The following is a 21,674-nucleotide window of genomic DNA, read 5'->3' on the forward strand; positions in this document are numbered from 1 at the left end:
CATTGCCATCCGCCAAACCATACATAAAGTGCATATCCGCTTGCTCCTGATTTGAGTACATGGTTGGAATGGAAAACCACCAGATTCTGTCAGTACCTTGTGATGAAGGAAATCAACTCCAGGATATTAAGATATTCCGGTTAATAACTCGGGAACCAAGCATTTCCGGAACTATGTTGATATAAAATATTTTTATTGTCTACATATGAGGAACTCATTCCTGAAGTTATGCCGTGTATTTTTTAAGACACCCTGTATATATATATATATATATATATATATAAACTTGTCATGGAGCTGAGCTGCATAACATAAAAGTTTATTTATACTCCATTATAATTATAATCGTAGAAAAAACCTTGGTTTTGTGGAAAATTAAATCTATCTTATGTCTACATCAGTAAGTGATTGTTTATGGAAGAGATTAACCATAGATTCCAAGAAGTATGCATTTCTACAGCTGTCCCGATACTAAGCATTTTCTATCTCTCTGTTCACTCTCATTTGTTCTAAAATGATGTCGATCAGGTCACCAAGTCACACAAGTAGTGTATGACCAGCCAACACACAGTTGTAATTTGCAAAAATTGGTTCACACACTAAGTTATGAATTTTGGATACAGCTAGCACTAGAAGAGAGAAATGTCACCCTCTTTTTTGGATGGATTCTTAAAGGAATGCACTTGTTGATATGAGTGCCAGATTTTATAGTTTTCTGTGTTTATAAAATATGATAACAGGAAGTAGGAAATAACATGAACAGGTGAGATAAAATGAAAACAGAAGAGTGAAGGGAACCACAGAGCACATAAAAAATTATGTAATAGGCTCAAAACAGCCCAAATTACTATAATGCCAAAAAAAAAAAAAAAAAAAAAAAAAAAAAAAAAAATCAATTTATATACAATAAAAAAGGCTAAATGTAAGTGGTATAGGGTAAAGTTATACATTAACTGTTTCTCCACTAACCAAGATATCGACAAGAAGTATCTTGCTGATGCCAAAAGACAGTTCCCATAATTTTCCTGACTGATATGGTTATCTTGAATTTCTTGGGCAGTGGTGGTGAAGTTGCATGTTTCCATGTTGTGGAATCACTCATTGATTCTGGAGTCATGCAGTGCATCTCCATATCTCATCTCTAGTGAAGATAATGTCCAGAAAGTTTGCTCCACTTCCTGATTGCAATGCTACAGAGACACTTTGGAACTTTGATGATTTGTGACTTTTGAAAAAATAACAGCATTTTTGAAACCTACATTTCTGTAGCTCAGTTTTTCCAGCACAGTTCTGTTAACTTAGGGATGTTTAAAATCACAGTAATGGTTTGAATTTTTATATCTGTCTCAGGGATGGGTTGATTTTTAGCCTCAATATCCTTGGGTATGTATGTGGTGATGAGTTGAGCAGAGCAGGGCATATCAGGTTTGTTGCCAACTCTTTGCACCAGAAACACATTTTCTTTTTGATTTTTGCATTAGAGCTGCACACCTCTCCAATCTGACAATGAATTTTAGGTTATATGGGTTTCAGAAAATATTTGCCTGTTTTCACAGATGAGTTGATTTTCAAGCTCAGGTCTACCACAATGGAACACATCAAATATGTTGCTTTGCCCATGTATGAACTCCTTTCACTAGAAATGCACTTGCTTACTTCTTGATTACTGCATTAGGTCCATACACTTTTGTAAGCTGACAATGAATTTCAGTTGTAAGTATTTTACATTCAAAAACAAATAACAGAATGGAGCTCCTGCTTTGCCCATGTCCAAGCAGTAGCCATGTTTCACTAAACAGTGCATCCTTATTCTTATCTACAGCCTATCATGATTTATGTGAACAGGCATCATTCATGCCTGCTCACATGCTTTTGACTTACTTTGTACTTAGGGATTTCAGTACTGTGAACTATTATAGTAATTCAAGTGCAGGAGTTTTCTATTTCTGTTCTAAATTCTTTCTGCTTTAATTTTAACAGAATGTTAGATACAAACCCATGAACCCACTGCAAATGAAAATTAATAGATGAAAGAAATATAATAATTATATTCAAATGTGATATTCTATCTTTGCCACACTGTGCAAGGATGGGCATTATGATACACAGTACATTTAGGGCTAGCCATGGACAGGTGCTAAGTATATGCAATCACAAGGAAGTTGTGGGTTTGTCTGTATTCTGACAAGAAAAATGCACAGCCCATTGCAAACTGTGGTGATGAAAATATGTCTGCTGCTGTTAATAATTAATTCGGTATGTCTGCAGTTACAATAAATACTAAGCTCTTCTGGCCTCAGCTGTACTGAGAATAAATGGAAATTTATTTATTTACAATACAATTCAAAAATAGTATGTACTATCTAGTTAATTTCAGATTATTAAATTAACATATTGTAATCAATATTAACAAACAGTGGTATTACAGATGTCTGTAAGTCCTTAATTTTATTTATATCCTTATTTTCATTTATTTACTTTTTTTTTGCAAGCATAGTTGAGTTACTTGCTCTGAGGTGGAACGTTATAGAGCTTTTTCACCCAAGAACTCATTTTAGTCATAGCATGAGAATTCAAGCTTGTAAAAATTGCATGCATCATGGACAGTCCATTTAGTGTCCTTTAATTTATTTATTAAAATTTAATACTGTGTTAGCAATTAGTGTTTACTACCAATATTTAGAGTCTTGAGAGACTATTGGATTTTTATCAGTCAGTACTATTAAATATTAAAATCATACAATGTCAGAGAGGTTGTAATACCCATAGCTGTCACTATTTTTGGAAAGTATTAAAGGACAACTGTGTAAATTTTATAGGTTGAACTATAACAAGGTAGGTTCCTCAAAAAGAGGATGGTTATGCTGGAGAGTCAAGTTGAGTGAGTGCAAGAGAAAATGTCCACTGTACCTTTATATGTTAGGGCAACCAACTCAAAAATCAGAAGCCCAAGTAAGTATGGCTGTCTCAATGTCACACAGAAAGCCATAAAATATAAACTGGAAGTGGGGGGGGGGGGCTTGTTTTTGTTTTAGTAGACTATCATGATGTATTGTAACCTGGTTTATATTTTGTAGTCATATAGAGAAGCATGATTTTATCATTTATTATTCTTATATTGTGAACAACAAAGGGTAAAATTTATTGTGACAATAATGCGGCAGTTATACAAATTTTTTTTGTATTATTTTTATTTCATCAGATTGGCTTTTTTAATTTAAAAAAAGATAGGCTGATAAGCTCTTACGGACATAACGTAGGAAATGGATTTGGTTTTTTTTTGGTTTTTTTTTTAGGAGCATTAGCAGCTAAGGCCATATTGCTCTGGGGATATGCGGTGGTCATTTCTTGACCTTTCCGCATCCTCCGTATTTGGTGGTGACGGGCTCGAACCCCGGTCTAATCAAGAAGCGTGTGCTATGCACTGCTGCTCCTTCCCACCTGGCTACGGTGGCGCCGTAGGAAATGGAGTGTTCGATATTACCATGACAGACAGTATAATTTATATAAATGATTGAATGCATTTACATTTCAAGAATCAGATATTAATCCCTATAAAGAAATATGTAAGATACCTGCTTTTCTAGAATAGTTTGCAATTTTTAAAGTGTTATCTTCAAATCACATGCCAGAAGAAATAACAATGACTACATGAAAACCTACTAAAATTGTACTACAATTCCTGTCAACTAACCTCTCGCTCTGTGTGTGGGGGAGAGAGAATTACAGTACAATATCGGAAGGACAAACTGCTCTTTGTATTTACCATCAATTGGCTATGAATACTTTCTGGATTAATTTTCACCTACGCTCACTCTCAACTGCACTGCAGTTGTGTTCTTTTCTCTCCATAATTGCATCTAGTTATCATTTAGCAATGTAAAATTTTTAGCTGTTTTCCAAAAAAAAATTAATCAGATTAATGATTAATAATCCACATTAATTAATAATTAAAATTAAGTTAATATCAAGTTAGACAATATTTTATAAATCTATAAGTAATAAGTTACAAAATACAATGACCATCTATTAGCTCAGGCATTTTCCATTCTTTGTGGATTACAGTTGGTTTATCTCCATTTTCTAGTTCAGATAAAATTGCATTTTCAACCATGACTGATATATCATATAAGTCTATTTCAGTGAAAGCTGGATTTTCTGTCTGTCCTGTTTTCTGTGAATAGCCTGGAAGAAAATAATTTACACAGTCAGTATATAATACATATAATTAACTAAAACCACTGTTAAAAAAATAAAAAATAAATAACTAATCAGTAGAGAAAAATTTGCTATAATATTTTGTATTTTAACATATATTTATAAGTATACAAATATTATCCTAAAATTAATATATTTATAAAACAGCAAGACAGTGTTATTCTACATAAGTAGTTCCCATTTAATCTTTAATTTTCCTGATGATGTTCTACTTTCAGAACTCAATCTCACACACACACACACACACACACACACACACACAGTTTCATAACATGTGGGTCACACAGTCAAGTTTGAATCAGGACCTGAAAATAATGAAAAAAGTTTACATAAACATTTCTTTTTCTAAAAAGTTATGAAGCTATGGCTGTTTGAATTAAAAAAAAAAAAAAAAAAAAAAAAATCCATAGATTTTGAATGGTAAAAAATAATAAAATAATAAATAAGAAAAAGCAGGAACATACCTGGTAAAATGTTTATTCACGCTGGGCATGTGTTTGTTTATTCCTATTTGTTTTTTGCCACGGAGAGCACCATGGCCATTGAAAATTCAAACAGCTATAGCTTGTAACCATTCAGAATCAGATACATGTTTATAAGCACTTCTTTCAATGTTTTCAGATCCTAAAAGTACCCATTGATTTTGACCTCCACAAGAATGGGCATTAGTCAATTACTTTCTGGCTAAAAATAAATTTTCAATTATTCTGTAGTTATCCCCTCTAAATTTAAAATTGATTCCTGTGTATGTCACAAAACTAAGTTTAAAAATGCCCTCAGCAATTAGCCTACTTAGAGTTTACTTTTAAAGCCTTAAAAACACCTCAATCATCTCAATGCCACAGATATCCTGGCTTACAAATATTAAGTTACAGAACTCAAATATTTCCTGATAAGAATTTTGCACATAACCAATCTTGTTACTCTTCCCTGTAATCCTCTCCAACAGGTCTAAATTTTTCCTAAAATAGGGTTTCCAAGCCTGTATGCAATATTTAAAATGAGGTCTGTCCACTATATGTCAAAAACAACTGGACACCTAACTGCTTGTTAAAATACCTTTATTTTTTATAATATTTAATAACTTGTTGTCACACTTCTGGCCTTAATTACACATTATATCCTCATTAGCAGACTCCAAACTAATTTTTGATACATAGGAAGGGATATTTTGGTCCATTTGAACTGGTTACTAGGCCAACATATTCACAATAGCTGAACTGACCACTGTGTGGTCAATTCAGCTACTAATTGTGGATATGTTGGTCTGGCCTGAAGCTGAAGTTCCAGTTCATCCCAAAGCCATTCAACAGGGTAAAAGTTGGGGCTCTGGATAGTCTAATGATGCTTTTGCATGCCCATGTCTTCAGAAAGTCAGTGTAGCCTGTAGAATCGTCCAGAATGCTAACGTACCACATAACATTTGCTACTACAATAAAAATCAATAGTTCAAGTCCAAACTATGAGTGTGTTACCTAAACTCTCCAACTCGTAAATGATGTTCTCCGGGCATCTGCCAGACCCAAACATGGCCACCAGATTGGGAAACTGTGTATCATTTGTTGCTCAATTACACAAATTTCCAATGTATGTTATTGACTGAGATGAATACAGAGATCAAATTTTATGCACTTTTAAAGTGTGGCAATAAAGTTACCGGACTAGTGTAATAAAAAGAACACAAAGTGGAGCCCAAAAATGATTTTATTTTTATTCAAAGTAGTCATGACCGGACTGAATACACTTATTACACCATTCTAAAAATTTCTGAAAAGAGTCAGTGAAGGCATACAAAGAGATAATGTTCAGTTCAGTGCTTATGTTTTTCTTTATGATTTAAATATCTTGAAATCTCTTTCCTTTGAGGGCAATTTCCACCTTGGGAAATAGGAAGAAAGTCAACTGGTGTTAAATTGGAAGAGTAAAGTGAATGGTTGATCTGTACGATACTACCATGTTTAATCAGAAATGTCTTCTTCACAAGTGCAGAATTGGCTGGGGCATTGTGCAACAAGAACTAGCTGCCTTTCTCTTGGAATTGCAGCCTCACCCGAAAAATGTGAAGCTTTTTTGGACTTTGGTGATGATTTTGAAGTACACTGCATGCTCTGACACTTAGTATCTGGGTCATACTGATATACCCAATGCTCATCTACAGTGACAATACAGTTGAGGAAATTAGGATTGTTTTAACAAGTTTGGATGGAGTCTTTACTTGTAACCTGTTAGCCTACTGGACAATCTCTGTACCACCATCTGTTGGAGGAAGTTTGAACTACGCATACCACTTTCATTTATTTTCAAACTCATCAAACATGACTGCAACAGCACCAGTCTGGGAACTTTACTGCCATACCTTGTATGTATAGTATTTCTATAGCACTTCTTTTAGAGTTAAAAATTGGTTCATGCTCATATCTTCATGTGGTTGTTTGCATGCCCACTTTAAGCACATGATTCAAGACAAGCTATGTGCTTCTGGCTGGAAGGGTTAGAGGAGAAACATACTGGAGAAGTGTATAAAACTATATAGAAAGCAGAAATTCCATCACAGAGAAAGGCATTATAGAGAAAGAACATTTTTCAGGGTTGACTGTATCGATATGAAAATCAAATGAATTTCAGTAGTTCCTTATTCAGTCTCAATGTGATATTTAAATGTTAATTTGGGATTGAACAGTACCCAAAAAAATTTTAATGATGTATATGGTGGGTCATTTATTCTGAAACACATGGATATACTGGAGCCTCCGTAGCCAGGTGGGCAGGAGCAGCAATGCGTAGCACATGCTTCTTGATTAGATCGGGGTTCAAGCCAGTGACCACCAAATACGGAGGATGCGGAAAGGTCAGGGAATGTCCACTGCATATCCCCGGAGCAATATGGCCTTAGTTGCTAATGCTCCTAAAAACCAAATAGCAACAACATGGATATACTCTGGTAAATGATGCTCTCTGGGTATCTTCCAGACCCAAATATGTACACCAAACTGAAAAACTATATACTATGATTTGTTACTCCATAACACAGCTTTCCAATACATACCATTAACAAAGCTGAATACAGAGATCAGGTGGGTAAAGCTGAAGTGAAAATGATATCTCAGAAAGTTGTTAAATTTAGAAATAAGGTTAAAAAATATGGAAGACAGGTTCATAGCAATTAAAATGCAAAAGGATCAAAGTTTTAATAGGACAAAATAGGAGAACATCACTGATATTGGACAGGATGTTTTTACGTTGATTGGAAAATGGAACAAAGACAGAGACAAAAAAAGGATGAATAGTTCATTTTAATTTATGGAGAGAGACATTATGGGTATTGCATACTTTGACATGTTAGAAAACATTTCTTCTTCTGCAGATCACCAAAGTTGACCCGGCTTATCAGCCCATCTACCGAGAAAATAGTGCTAACCCCCCCACACACACCGAATTTTCAATTCATGTTAGTGAATATCTGAAAGTGAGTAATCAAAGCCTGCAACTATTCCAGGATTCCTCCCCCCACACACCCACTCAGAGCATGCTTAATTCCATATTTCATTTCAGACCTAACATTTTGGGTTTTTACTTTATTATGGCATGTTTCCCCTGAGGGAACAACTGTATAAATTTTTTTCTTCTTCTTTTTACTTGTGGCCTGGGATAGCATATTCTGATCTGGTATTTTGTTGTAACTTGATTTTCCTTTGTGCACTTGCTCCAATTTTAACCCTGTTTTAGTATTTGATTAATCTAATGTATGTAAATGATCGTGACGCGAGTCCCTCTGGCCTGCAAGCCATCCAAGGCATGTAAGTTTAAATATTCTTAAGTGTTCATGGCATTTGCTTAAATAAAATGACATTTAATTATTTCTTTATAAATAAGGAAACTGATCAGATTTAAAAAATAAATTTTTGGAATAGTCCATATATATATATATATATATATATATATATATATATAATTATGAATAAAAATTAAAATTAAGTAAAGAAAGAAAATGAATTTGAATAGAGATAAAATGAAAAATCAATAATATGAATTATGGATCAGGGACACTGCAAGAGCAAAGGTACCCTACAACCATAATGTATATATAGAAAATTATTTTAATGTTATGTGCAAATCTTTAATTTAACTTATGCTAATAAAGAAAATACCGTGTACCCTGGGAGCGATGTATGTTGAATAAAGGGGGGGGGAAGAACGGAAAAAAGTAACGTTCTAAACAAAGTGCGAATTTTGAAAAATGCAAAATTTGAAAAGAACGAAAATAGAAATAGCCGATTTTTGAAAAGAACGACCAAAGTAGAAATAGCATTGCAGTATCTTTCACAATTTCTGTGTCTTCTTCAGAGGTCATCCACCTAAATTATGAAAAAGAACAGCAATACTCTTACTTCTGTTTCTGACATGTTCTGTATGTCAAAAAACACGTGTACGTGGACACGTTGTAAAAAATAATTTAGAATATAAATTTTGAAAAATATAATACAAGTTAAGCAAAAATATTATGCCAAAGTATAACATACAGAACATGGATGACCTTACAGAAGTAAGTAACCCGCCAAAAAGAGAAGACAATGGAAGAGAGTGTCCGAATGACAAGAATGTCAATAACTTACCGCTACGTGACCGGTCGACAAAAAAGAAGAAAGAGCCGGAGGCTAAACCGTGTATATATGTGAAGAAACGCTAGCGGCACCTAGCGTTAGACGAATTTTGGTGTTTGTATAATTTGTAATTTACGTAAGCGGTGGAGCTACGCTAGGTTCAAGTTAAGTACTTGATACTCAAACTTTCGGGATAGCAAAGAAATATAATTGCTTACAAAGTAGCAGTAGAGTAGCTAAACTTTGTTAAGGCGAAAAATTATGATTGGTTATAGTAAGAAAAATAGTACTCTGATATTGCTTTCGTTACACTAATCGCTCACAGAGCATAAAATGTAGAATTAAGTAAAGCAAAAAGATGATGAAATTAGAGATATGAAGTTGGGCTAGGGTAGTTCGGGGTTGCAAACCCGTTCCTATAGTTAGGACCCTGAACGACTGTCCGAGAGTAGGTGCATCATGTACTTAAGTCAGTTGTGTTAAAGTGTAAGATATATATATATAAGTTACAATTAACAAATAAATAGATAAATAAATCAAGATATAATCAAAATTAATTAAGATATAATTAAAATTAATTACAAGATAATTACAAGGTAATACACTATGTTAGACCAATCGGTGGGTACAAGTTTTCCAGACCGTAAGACACCAAAGAGGCCTAGTGTATTGTTTATACACTATTTACAAACTTGATGCGTATGGGAGTAATTATTAGTTATAAACTAATAATGCTGTTTATATTGATATCTATTAAGTTTTTGTGCCTTAATATGTTAAGGGCTTTATTGATATGATGACGCAGGTATTTAATCGGAAAAAGATTTCTGGTCAGTTTACTGTACAATGTTCTGATGTTATCAATAACTGTTGTTTTGTCGCTGCATATCGTTGCTATTCTGATGCATTGTGCTAAGATAACATTAGCATGTACATGTTTGGAAATATTGGAATTCCATTGTGTATAGTTTACTATGCTAAAGTTGAAAGCTTCACGTTTGTTGTACAAATTGATGGAGGCTATACCATTTTTTATATTGATGTCTAGATCCAAAAATTGGGCTGCTGTGTCAGAATTGTTAGTTCTTTCTAGTACAAGTTCGTTAGGGTATAGATGTACATAATCCTGGATGAAATTCGGGCAGTTAATTACTATGAGGTCATCTATATATCTAAATAGTATTAGTTCCTGTGGAAATGAGGTTTCTGACCAGTATAGATATAGGTTGGCTATTATGCATGAGGCTGGGCTGCCCATAGGTGTTCCATTGGTTTGTTGATATACTGTATCGCCATCATATATGAAATTATTGGAAATACATAAATTAAGTATGTTGTTCCAGTAATAGGTGTTGCAGGAAATAACATTCTTATGTTTATCATAGATATCTTTGAGTACCAATTTGAGATTGGTTTGATTGATACTGGTAAATAGGCTATGGAAATCAAAGGTTTGAATATTATTAACTGTATTACTTTGCAAAAATTTTAATACAGGTTGGTTGTTGCCTATGATTTTGCTGTTATGTATCGTATTCATCAGTGGTTGCAGTAGTCGTTCAAGTGTTTTTCCTGATTTGTGTACATAACTATTTTTGCATGAGGTTATGAATCTGAAGCCTATTGGTTTTTTATGAAATTTAGGAATGAAGTAGATGTAAGGTAAGCTGTAATTATTTAAGTTGAGCTTTAGTTTTTTGTTGAAGGCCATTAGTTTTTTTGTAATGATATTACATGTACTGGAAATAGGTTTGTAGGTATTGCTTGAGTTAAGTTCATTAGTTAAAGTATATGTATAAAAATATTTGCAAATGAATGCAAAATTATTGGCTGCTTTATCTACCGGTGTGATTACGAAGTTTTTGTGAAAATCTAGCAGTTTTTGTTTTAATGAATTGAGTACCAAAAACAAAAACAAAAACAAAAACAAAAACTGCTAGATTTTCACAAAAACTTCGTAATCACACCGGTAGATAAAGCAGCCAATAATTTTGCATTCATTTGCAAATATTTTTATACATATACTTTAACTAATGAACTTAACTCAAGCAATACCTACAAACCTATTTCCAGTACATGTAATATCATTACAAAAAAACTAATGGCCTTCAACAAAAAACTAAAGCTCAACTTAAATAATTACAGCTTACCTTACATCTACTTCATTCCTAAATTTCATAAAAAACCAATAGGCTTCAGATTCATAACCTCATGCAAAAATAGTTATGTACACAAATCAGGAAAAACACTTGAACGACTACTGCAACCACTGATGAATACGATACATAACAGCAAAATCATAGGCAACAACCAACCTGTATTAAAATTTTTGCAAAGTAATACAGTTAATAATATTCAAACCTTTGATTTCCATAGCCTATTTACCAGTATCAATCAAACCAATCTCAAATTGGTACTCAAAGATATCTATGATAAACATAAGAATGTTATTTCCTGCAACACCTATTACTGGAACAACATACTTAATTTATGTATTTCCAATAATTTCATATATGATGGCGATACAGTATATCAACAAACCAATGGAACACCTATGGGCAGCCCAGCCTCATGCATAATAGCCAACCTATATCTATACTGGTCAGAAACCTCATTTCCACAGGAACTAATACTATTTAGATATATAGATGACCTCATAGTAATTAACTGCCCGAATTTCATCCAGGATTATGTACATCTATACCCTAACGAACTTGTACTAGAAAGAACTAACAATTCTGACACAGCAGCCCAATTTTTGGATCTAGACATCAATATAAAAAATGGTATAGCCTCCATCAATTTGTACAACAAACGTGAAGCTTTCAACTTTAGCATAGTAAACTATACACAATGGAATTCCAATATTTCCAAACATGTACATGCTAATGTTATCTTAGCACAATGCATCAGAATAGCAACGATATGCAGCGACAAAACAACAGTTATTGATAACATCAGAACATTGTACAGTAAACTGACCAGAAATCTTTTTCCGATTAAATACCTGCGTCATCATATCAATAAAGCCCTTAACATATTAAGGCACAAAAACTTAATAGATATCAATATAAACAGCATTATTAGTTTATAACTAATAATTACTCCCATACGCATCAAGTTTGTAAATAGTGTATAAACAATACACTAGGCCTCTTTGGTGTCTTACGGTCTGGAAAACTTGTACCCACCGATTGGTCTAACATAGTGTATTACCTTGTAATTATCTTGTAATTAATTTTAATTATATCTTAATTAATTTTGATTATATCTTGATTTATTTATCTATTTATTTGTTAATTGTAACTTATATATATATATCTTACACTTTAACACAACTGACTTAAGTACATGATGCACCTACTCTCGGACAGTCGTTCAGGGTCCTAACTATAGGAACGGGTTTGCAACCCCGAACTACCCTAGCCCAACTTCATATCTCTAATTTCATCATCTTTTTGCTTTACTTAATTCTACATTTTATGCTCTGTGAGCGATTAGTGTAACGAAAGCAATATCAGAGTACTATTTTTCTTACTATAACCAATCATAATTTTTCGCCTTAACAAAGTTTAGCTACTCTACTGCTACTTTGTAAGCAATTATATTTCTTTGCTATCCCGAAAGTTTGAGTATCAAGTACTTAACTTGAACCTAGCGTAGCTCCACCGCTTACGTAAATTACAAATTATACAAACACCAAAATTCGTCTAACGCTAGGTGCCGCTAGCGTTTCTTCACATATATACACGGTTTAGCCTCCGGCTCTTTCTTCTTTTTTGTCGACCGGTCACGTAGCGGTAAGTTATTGACATTCTTGTCATTCGGACACTCTCTTCCATTGTCTTCTCTTTTTGGCGGGTTACTTACTTCTGTAAGGTCATCCATGTTCTGTATGTTATACTTTGGCATAATATTTTTGCTTAACTTGTATTATATTTTTCAAAATTTATATTCTAAATTATTTTTTACAACGTGTCCACGTACACGTGTTTTTTGACATACAGAACATGTCAGAAACAGAAGTAAGAGTATTGCTGTTCTTTTTCATAATTTAGGTGGATGACCTCTGAAGAAGACACAGAAATTGTGAAAGATACTGCAATGCTATTTCTACTTTGGTCGTTCTTTTCAAAAATCGGCTATTTCTATTTTCGTTCTTTTCAAATTTTGCATTTTTCAAAATTCGCACTTTGTTTAGAACGTTACTTTTTTCCGTTCTTCCCCCCCCCTTTATTCAACATACATCGCTCCCAGGGTACACGGTATTTTCTTTATTAGCATAAGTTAAATTAAAGATTTGCACATAACATTAAAATAATTTTCTATATATATATATATATATATATATATATATTTAAATAATGGCTTAAAAGTTTAACATAAAATAAGAAAATAAATAAATAAATATTAAGCTATCATTAGAGGCAGCAAAATGCACGTCCTCTACATGAAGCCCAGATATATCCGATAATTCAAAATAAAACATAAGCCAGTAGTATGGCAAAAACTGTAGAGCAAAAATTAACATAAAAATAATGTAAATTAAAATAAACCAACAGGGAGGGGGCAGTAAAGGTAATAAGACATAAACAGTAGCCGATAGACCCCTATATAATTTAGCAATTTAAATCCAATTAATAAAACCGATATAAAATTTAAAATAATGCCAATTATAATATAATTTAGCGATACCCCCCCCCCCCCTCGACGGTACCAGTTCCGAAAAACGTGAAATATCACCAAAAAAGGGGTTAAAAGAACTACTAAGAGAAAAACAAAATATCAAAATAATAGACTGACCATTATGCCCCATATCGACAGAGGACCACGAGGCCAATAATGGTCATGGAATCACTGCATTTCAATCACTATACAAATCGTCGCAAAAGCGAAAAGATCGAAGAACTAAACCACCCATTCCAACCATTCGATCCATAAATGCAGAGGATTTGCACAGCGGCGGTCCTTATGCAGCAAGAAATAATTTATAGAACAGACAGCACTCTAGAGCAGAGCCACACCACTGACATAATGTAAGCTTAGCCGGCTTATATAAAAGAAAAGAATAGATGGCGGCACAGGCACTGCTTATTTAGCATATCAACCCACTACTACCACTGATTTATATTTAAATAATGGCTTAAAAGTTTAACATAAAATAAGAAAATAAATAAATAAATATTAAGCTATCATTAGAGGCAGCAAAATGCACATCCTCCACATGAAGCCCAGATATATCCGATAATTCAAAATTAAAATTATCGGATATATATATATATATCTGATAGTAAATATTAAATCAAAACTAATGCCAGTAGCATGGCAAACCTGGTGAGTGAAAATAATAAATTAAACAACGAATATATATATATATATATATATATATATAAAATATTATTAGTATAAAATACACTACGTAGATGTTTATGCATAGAAATGAACTAATGAAAATACGGTGTACCCTGGGAGCGATATACGTTGTGAATGAAGGGGGGAAGAAAGGAACCGGAAAAAATAATAATTGTAACTATAGAAAAGTAAACCAAATGAATTTTTTGAAGAGACAACCTAGGTGGAGATTTAATCTTATTTAATCTAATTCTTAATTTTTCTTCCCCCCTATAGCATATAACTTCCCTATTGTATTATTCTTGATGATTATATATATATATATATATATATATATATATATATATATAGTATGTAGAAAGTGTGAAGAAGATTTTTGTTTAATCCTATTGAATCTACAGTATACACCAGAAGTGAATTCGACGAAATGGATAAGAAATGTAGCAATATATGGTAGGATGAGGTGACCAGGTAAGATATGAAAAAGTGAAAGACAAATAATAGTTGGCAAGAAATTAAAATAAGAAATGAAAAGGCGACCAAAATAAGACTACATTGCAGTGTTTTTCACAATTTCAGTTTCTTCATTAGAGACCATCCACTGAAATTATGAGAAAGACAGCAATGTTCTTGCTTCTGTTTGCGACATGTTCTGTAGACACGTGTTAAGAACGAATTTTGAAATGCTGCGGCAAGAATAAGGTCTAATAAATTGTGCCAATAAATGTAATTATATTATGTAGGGCATACAGATCATGGATGACCTTACAGAAGCAAGTAAAAAGAATTGAAAAACTGAAGTAATGATATCGGAATGTAGGAATAGGCAAGAAGAAAGGAACTTACCGTTACCTTGTAAGACTGAAAATGACCAAGATGGCGGTATGCCAGTATCTTTATGTATAGGTATGCTAGTGGTTCCTAGTGTTAGAAAATGGTGTGGGGGAAAAACATAAATAAAAATTTGCATGGTATGGTGTCTGTAGGTTAGTTGGATGTATAAATTGAAACAATATGTGGTGACAAATACTGTTAAATACACGGTGCCCAAACTACCCAGGATAGTTGAGAGATATAATAGCTTACAAAGTAGCAGTGAAAATCAGCTAAACTTTATTAAGGCGAAAAACAGATTGGGTAAAGTAAGAAGGTAATATCCCACATTTTGCATTCGATAAACTAATGGCTCACAGGACATAAGAAGTAGGAACAAGTAAAGCAAAAAGATGAATGAAGTAGAGGTAAGTAGTTGGGCTCGGGTAGTTCGGGGTTGCAAAACCTGTTCCTATAGTTAGGACCCTGAACGAAGGTCTGGGAGTGAGTACATCATGTATTTAAGGTCAGTTGTGTGAGTGAGAAAAATATGATAGATAGATAATGAAATGAAATTAAAAATTAAATTATATATATGGCTAATATACTGTGTTAAGCCAATTGGTGGGTACAGGTTTTCTAAGCTGTAAGACACCACAGAGGCCTAGTGTATTGTATATACACTATTTACAAACTTGGTGTATATGGGTTTTTGTCATCAATTATTGCTGATTGTGTTGTCTATATTGATGTCACATAGTTTTTTATGTTTGATGATGATGTTGAGGGCTTTACAGAAGTGGTAGCGAAGGTATGCTGTAAGAAAAAGGTTGTTTGTCAGTTTTTTTTATAGCGTCTTGATGTTATTGATGGTTATTATTTCCTTATTGCTGCAGACGGTTGCTATCCTGATGCTTTGCACTAGTATAACATTGGCATGCACTCCTCTAGATATATTGGAATGCCACTGTGTGAAGTTGACTATATTAAATTTAAAAGCATCACATTTGTTGTACAGGTTGATGGTAGCTTTGTTGTTTATTATTGTAATTTCAAAATCCAGGAAATAGGCTGTAGTATCATTATTGTTTGTTTTTTCCAGTTTGAGTTCATTGGGGTATAAGTGTCCATATTCCTTGATGAAGTTTGGGCAGTTAATAACTATGAGGTCATCTATATATCTGTAGAAGTTAAGCTCCTGTGGAAATGAGTTTTCAGACCAATATAGATATAGGTTTGCTATTATGCATGAAGCAGGACTTCCCATCGGTGTTCTGTTAGTTTGTTGATATACTATATCTCTGTCTCTCAACTATCCTGGGTGGTTCGGGAACCATGTATTTAAAAGCGTTCATCATCACATATTGAATTTCAATTTATACATCCAACTAGTCTACAGACACCATACCATGCAAATTTTTATTTATTTTTTTTCCCCGCACCATTTTCTAACACTAGGAACCACTAGCATACCTATACATAAAGATACTGGCATACTGCCATCTTGGTCATTTTCAGTCTTACAAGGTAATGGTAAGTTCCTTTCTTCTTGCCTATTCCTACATTCCAATATCATTACTTCAGTTTTTCAATTCTTTTTACTTGCTTCTGTAAGGTCATCCATGATCTGTATGCCCTACATAATATAATTACATTTATTGGCACAATTTATTAGATCTTATTCTTGCCGCAAAATTCATTCTTAACACGTGTCTACAGCACATATGCACCACAGCATACAGAATATGTCAGAAACAGAAGCAAGAACATTGCCATCTTTCTCATAATTTCGGTGGATGGCCTCTGATGAAGACACTGAAATTGTGAAAAACACTGCAATGTAGTCTTATTTTGGTCACCTTTTCATTTCTTATTTTAATTCCTTGCCAATTATTATCTGTCTTTCTCTTTTTCATATCTTACCTGGTCACCCCATCCCACCATATATCGCTACATTCCTTATCCATTTCGTCGAATTCACTTCTGGTGTACACCATAGATTCAATAGGATTAAACAAAAATCTTCTACACACACACTCTCTCTCTCTCTCTCTCTCTGGCTGTAGGGTACGTTTTGCTGATGCAAGGTCCCTGATCCATAATCAACGTTATCTTCCTTTTCGTACTGTTACTCTCCACCCTCTATGATTACTTAGCTTCTTAATACTATTATTCTTTTATTATATATATATATATATATATATATATAAACAAGATATGCCCATAGATAAGAGGTTATGCAGCTGAAACTGTTAAGAAATTCAAGTGAACTTTTGACCAAAGCAATCAAATGTGCATAGAGAATAAATAATAAAAAAGTAAGTTAATATACACAGTGATTCATTTTAGGCTCATTTAATTTTTTTTCTTAATTAAATGATTTGTTCATTTTCTGTGATTAACAGAAATGAAAAGTAAATATAGTTATCTTCTTATCAATTAATTACTAAGATAATAACTTTAATAACTTTTAATTACTAAGATAATATAATAGTTAATAAAACTGTATAGGTTTTTTTCTCTGAACTTGGTTATTTAGTTTAATTACAATTGTATAATATTTATTGTTCTCCTCTTGTATTTTTTTTTTAGTTTCTTTCCTCTCTGTATATATGCATCTCTCCACAAGCAACATCACGTTCATGAGTCTTGCATAATAATATATGTGAAGCATGCACGGACTGTCTAAAGCTAACAATACCACATTAAAACTACATTTAATCTATGAATTTCTTTTTTTGCAGACAATCCAGACATACTGTATGGCAAAAAAAAAAAAAAAAAAAAGAAATAATACCTGCCAGATTTGTCCAATTTTAATGAAATTTGGCTTGGCTTAACAAGCCCAAATACAAAATTTCATGAAAACCTGTTGACTGGGTGTCTCTCTATTACTTGACACATGAATGTACATGGTGAAAATAATAGCTGTTTAGATATATATGTGTGAAAATACCTAAAAATGTCAAAAGAATGTAATTGCATTTATACATAAAAATATACAAAATATTTATACATAAAATATGCTTACATAAAATTCTTAAAATTGTAAAACAAAGAAAAGTCAGACAATGAATGTATATTTTTGTTATCTACTGTAAGCAGCATTAGTTTTTTCTTAGTTAAATATAAATCCGAGTTAAATCAAGTATAATCACATGAAGTTAAATGATTAAATGTGATATTTCTGTTTACTGTGAAAGGCAAGGGATTAGTAGCAATCCAATAATGTAAAGCTGTAGTTTGTGTAATATCTTCACAAAATACTGCATTTTCTACACCATAAATCACGAGGTTTTAAATGGTGAATTTAGGAAGAAAATGTTTCACTGCACATATTTGGTACAAATTCAGAAGTAGATAAATAAATAATCTTTATTGCACAGGAGTAGCTAGTGCATTACTCTTCTTCTTCTTCTTCGCCTTTTCCCACATTATATGGGGTCGGCATTCAATGTTCCCAATTCACACTTTACATCTTCTGCTCTAGTTGGATTAACTTCTTAACCGGAACACATCTATTGGTTTTGGCATAATTTTTACGATCGGATGCCCTTCCTAACACCAACCCTCACCATTTATCCGGGCTTGGGATTAAGCTGCCGATCTACTTAACCTGCCGCAGCCATATAAATGGAGTAGCTCTTATTCAGTGATGAAGCTTCCTTGTGATGTCACAATTTAATAATTTTATGCAATTTATGCCGAGTTTCTAGTCACCACTGAACAAGCAGGTGGCACTGCTGTAGTTCTTTTATCTCCTGGAAACATCCAAATGGCTGACTCGGTAGAATTACTGTGACCTTGAAAATACCAATAATGTATAACTCAGCAACACGTGAGTATTTTTAAATACAATTTGGTATCCTGAAAATTTCTACATGAAAGCTATAAAAGGTAGCACAACTATTCTACTAAGAATTCCCAGTGACTGATTATAGTTCCTTAAAAATTTAATGACCTTGAAATTTCCTATGTTTTCCTATGTCCGAACATAATAATGATAGCCATTTTAAAAAAGTTCACAGTCCGAAAAATAAAACCACCTTTAGGTCCCAAATCTTAACCTATCACCACCCACATTTATTTTATCTAAAATATAACTTCTTTTTGAGCAACACTCCCGAAAACCTTCTTTATTAATTAATTTTAATAGCACACTAATTTAGCTAGCATACAGCTGGTGCCACCAGCGCATTACTACAATGTGTAATTCATAAAAAAAAAAAAACCTGCTTACTTACAAATCAAAATGTCAGTACAGAAGGAAGCTTTCTTTCGTTGTACAATCAAAAACACTCACTGCCACTGCCGTCACTTTTGTCATTACCGATTTCATGGTCAGCACTTTTACTGTCTTCAGAGCGCATCATCATCAGTGCCATAAAGGGCATTGTTGATTCTGCATTTCTTGGTATACTTGATAACTGCCTCAGCCTTCGCTAACTCCTATGAATTTTAAACCTGCTCACATACCTGTGAAATGGTTGGTTCTTTCATTCATCCTGCGGGGGTCAAATCACAGATTTGGTGCCTCCATCCATCTGGTCCAATCCTCTCATGTGAATGCTTTAAAGAGTTTGTTAATTGAAACAGCCAATGGTTGCAGTTGGCTAGTCAGACCTCTTGGAATCCCAGTTAATTTTGTATTTAATTTCAAACCATCCCTTGTCTGTTGCCTCTGCTATGCAAGATCTGAACTGGTCACATATGAAAAGAGCTGGCTATTTTTTTTTTCCAGGCTTTCTGGATGTTTTGACGATACTTTCTCTAACCATAGTTGTATTCATTTCTCATTCATCCCTTATCATGAATGTGGATGAAAATTCCTTGTAGAATTTCAATGTTTGGGCATCATCTTCCTTTTGAAAGCAAGAGAGGTTTTTACCATAGTTTTGTGCCATATGCCTATTGTGCTGAAACAGCAGTATAGCAGGTTTTCTCATGGCCAGAAATTTTAATCAAAATGGTTTTAGCACCTTTAATGTCTACAATCATAATTGGTGGAAAATCAAAAGTTGTGGGAATCATCCATTTTATACTAGTCATAAAAATTAAACTTTTTTGAACCATAAGAGTTCATATGGTCATATGAGTAAGATACATATAATATTCTTATAGTTAATAACCAAATGGAGTGGGGAGGAAACCTGAAAAATTTTAAGAAAATAAATAGTCCACTATATAAAGTGAATGAAGTGACCACGATTGTTATGCAATAACAATACACAGTATGATCTTTACACACACACACACCCTAATATACCTTCAAAATGCAAGCCAAAGTGACATTTCAGGCCATACTTTCCAGGAGGGAAAAAAAAAAAAAAAAAACTGCATTCCATGATCTAGAAAACAGATAAATTAATTACTTATTATATTAGATAGTAACACCATACCTATCCAATCTTTAAGTAACTTTTTCCGAACATCCTGAGCAATTTCTTCTGCTTTCTTTAACAAATCTGGAACACTGGTGTGTGGAAGACTTTGAACAATTCCTTTAACCTTTTGTTTAGCATGTTCTAAATCTGAGAGGGACACAGCTGGGGAATACATCAAAGAATTGTAGAAGTCAGCATTAATGTCTTCAGGATCTTTTAAGGGATATAAACGAGCAGAAGTTGATGATGACTGTCCATCGCTAAGGACTGCGAATACTACATGTTTGGCGACTGGCAAATCTATATATATAGGAGCTGTAAAAAGTCAAATTAAACTTATAGTATTTTAGTATTAGTTAAAAATCTGAGCATACATTCAAATGTAACTACAAGATTAACAACAAAACTTTTATTTCCTTTAAGAAAATGCTTAAGAGATGTTTGAAAATGAACATAGTGGTGTTAACAACCATGGAAAAACTTATTTATCATTTAATGATCTACACTGATTCCACAAAATTTGACATATACAAAAAAAAAAAAAAAAACCTGCCATTTTCCAGACCATAAGATGCAACCCCCCTCCCCATAAAATTGCCTAAAGTTCCCTTGCACCTTATGGTCTGAAGGTATACCAGATGTATACCAAATTCTGCGTCCTCAATATCAGAGTGATATCAAGTTTCTGTTATACCTATAATGTCAACATTTGATGACAACAAAAACTTCAAACTCATCAAATTTATTTACTATTCTCCTAGCATCAGTGTATAAGAAAGTAAATGTGTTACTGTTTGTGCTTTTACACATTCCATATAATTCAATATCATTATCATCAGCCATTTTCAATCCACTGCAGGATGAAGGCCTCTCCAGCAACTTTCCAGTTCCTTCTGTTTTGTGCAATGGCCAGCCATTTACTACCCACAAACTCATGAATTTCATCTATCCATCTCCACCGTTGTCTTCCAGGTTTTCTTCTAACTCTTCTTGGGTACCATTCTGTTATTTTCTTAGTCCATCTGTCATCATGTCTTCGAGCTATGTGTCCCGCCCAAGACCAGTTTAGTTCTTTAGTTTTGATATGAATGTCCTTCAGTTTGCTGCTTAATCCATGCATTTCTCTTCTTATCTAAGAGTCTGATTCCCAATATAATTCGTTCCATTCTTCGCTGTGTAGTTCTCAGCTTCTCTTCAATTCTTTTGGTGAGTGCCCAAGTTTCACTTCCATAAGTCATGGTGGGGGAGTATACATTGGTTCATTATTTTATGTTTCAGACAAACTGGTATATTGCTCCTCAGTATG

General features: G+C 33.4%; 1 protein-coding gene across 1 annotated transcript in view; it reads right to left on the reverse strand.

Moving 5' to 3' along the window:
* Nucleotides 1–21,674, reverse strand: part of LOC150078848 (mdm2-binding protein-like) — a 162,582-nt gene that overhangs the window by 69,007 nt on the left and 71,901 nt on the right. The window contains exons 10-12 of the mRNA XM_090382857.1: nt 20,384–20,683; nt 15,018–15,092; nt 4,024–4,185 (exon numbers count right to left, since the gene is read on the reverse strand). Of these exons, the coding sequence (XP_090238983.1) occupies nt 4,024–4,185; nt 15,018–15,092; nt 20,384–20,683 (537 nt within the window). The remainder of the gene's footprint in view (nt 1–4,023; nt 4,186–15,017; nt 15,093–20,383; nt 20,684–21,674) is intronic.

Source organism: Mastigoproctus giganteus, chromosome 10 (genome assembly GCF_048544385.1).
Source record: "Mastigoproctus giganteus isolate SK-2022 chromosome 10, ASM4854438v1, whole genome shotgun sequence".
NCBI lineage: Eukaryota > Metazoa > Arthropoda > Arachnida > Uropygi > Thelyphonidae > Mastigoproctus > Mastigoproctus giganteus.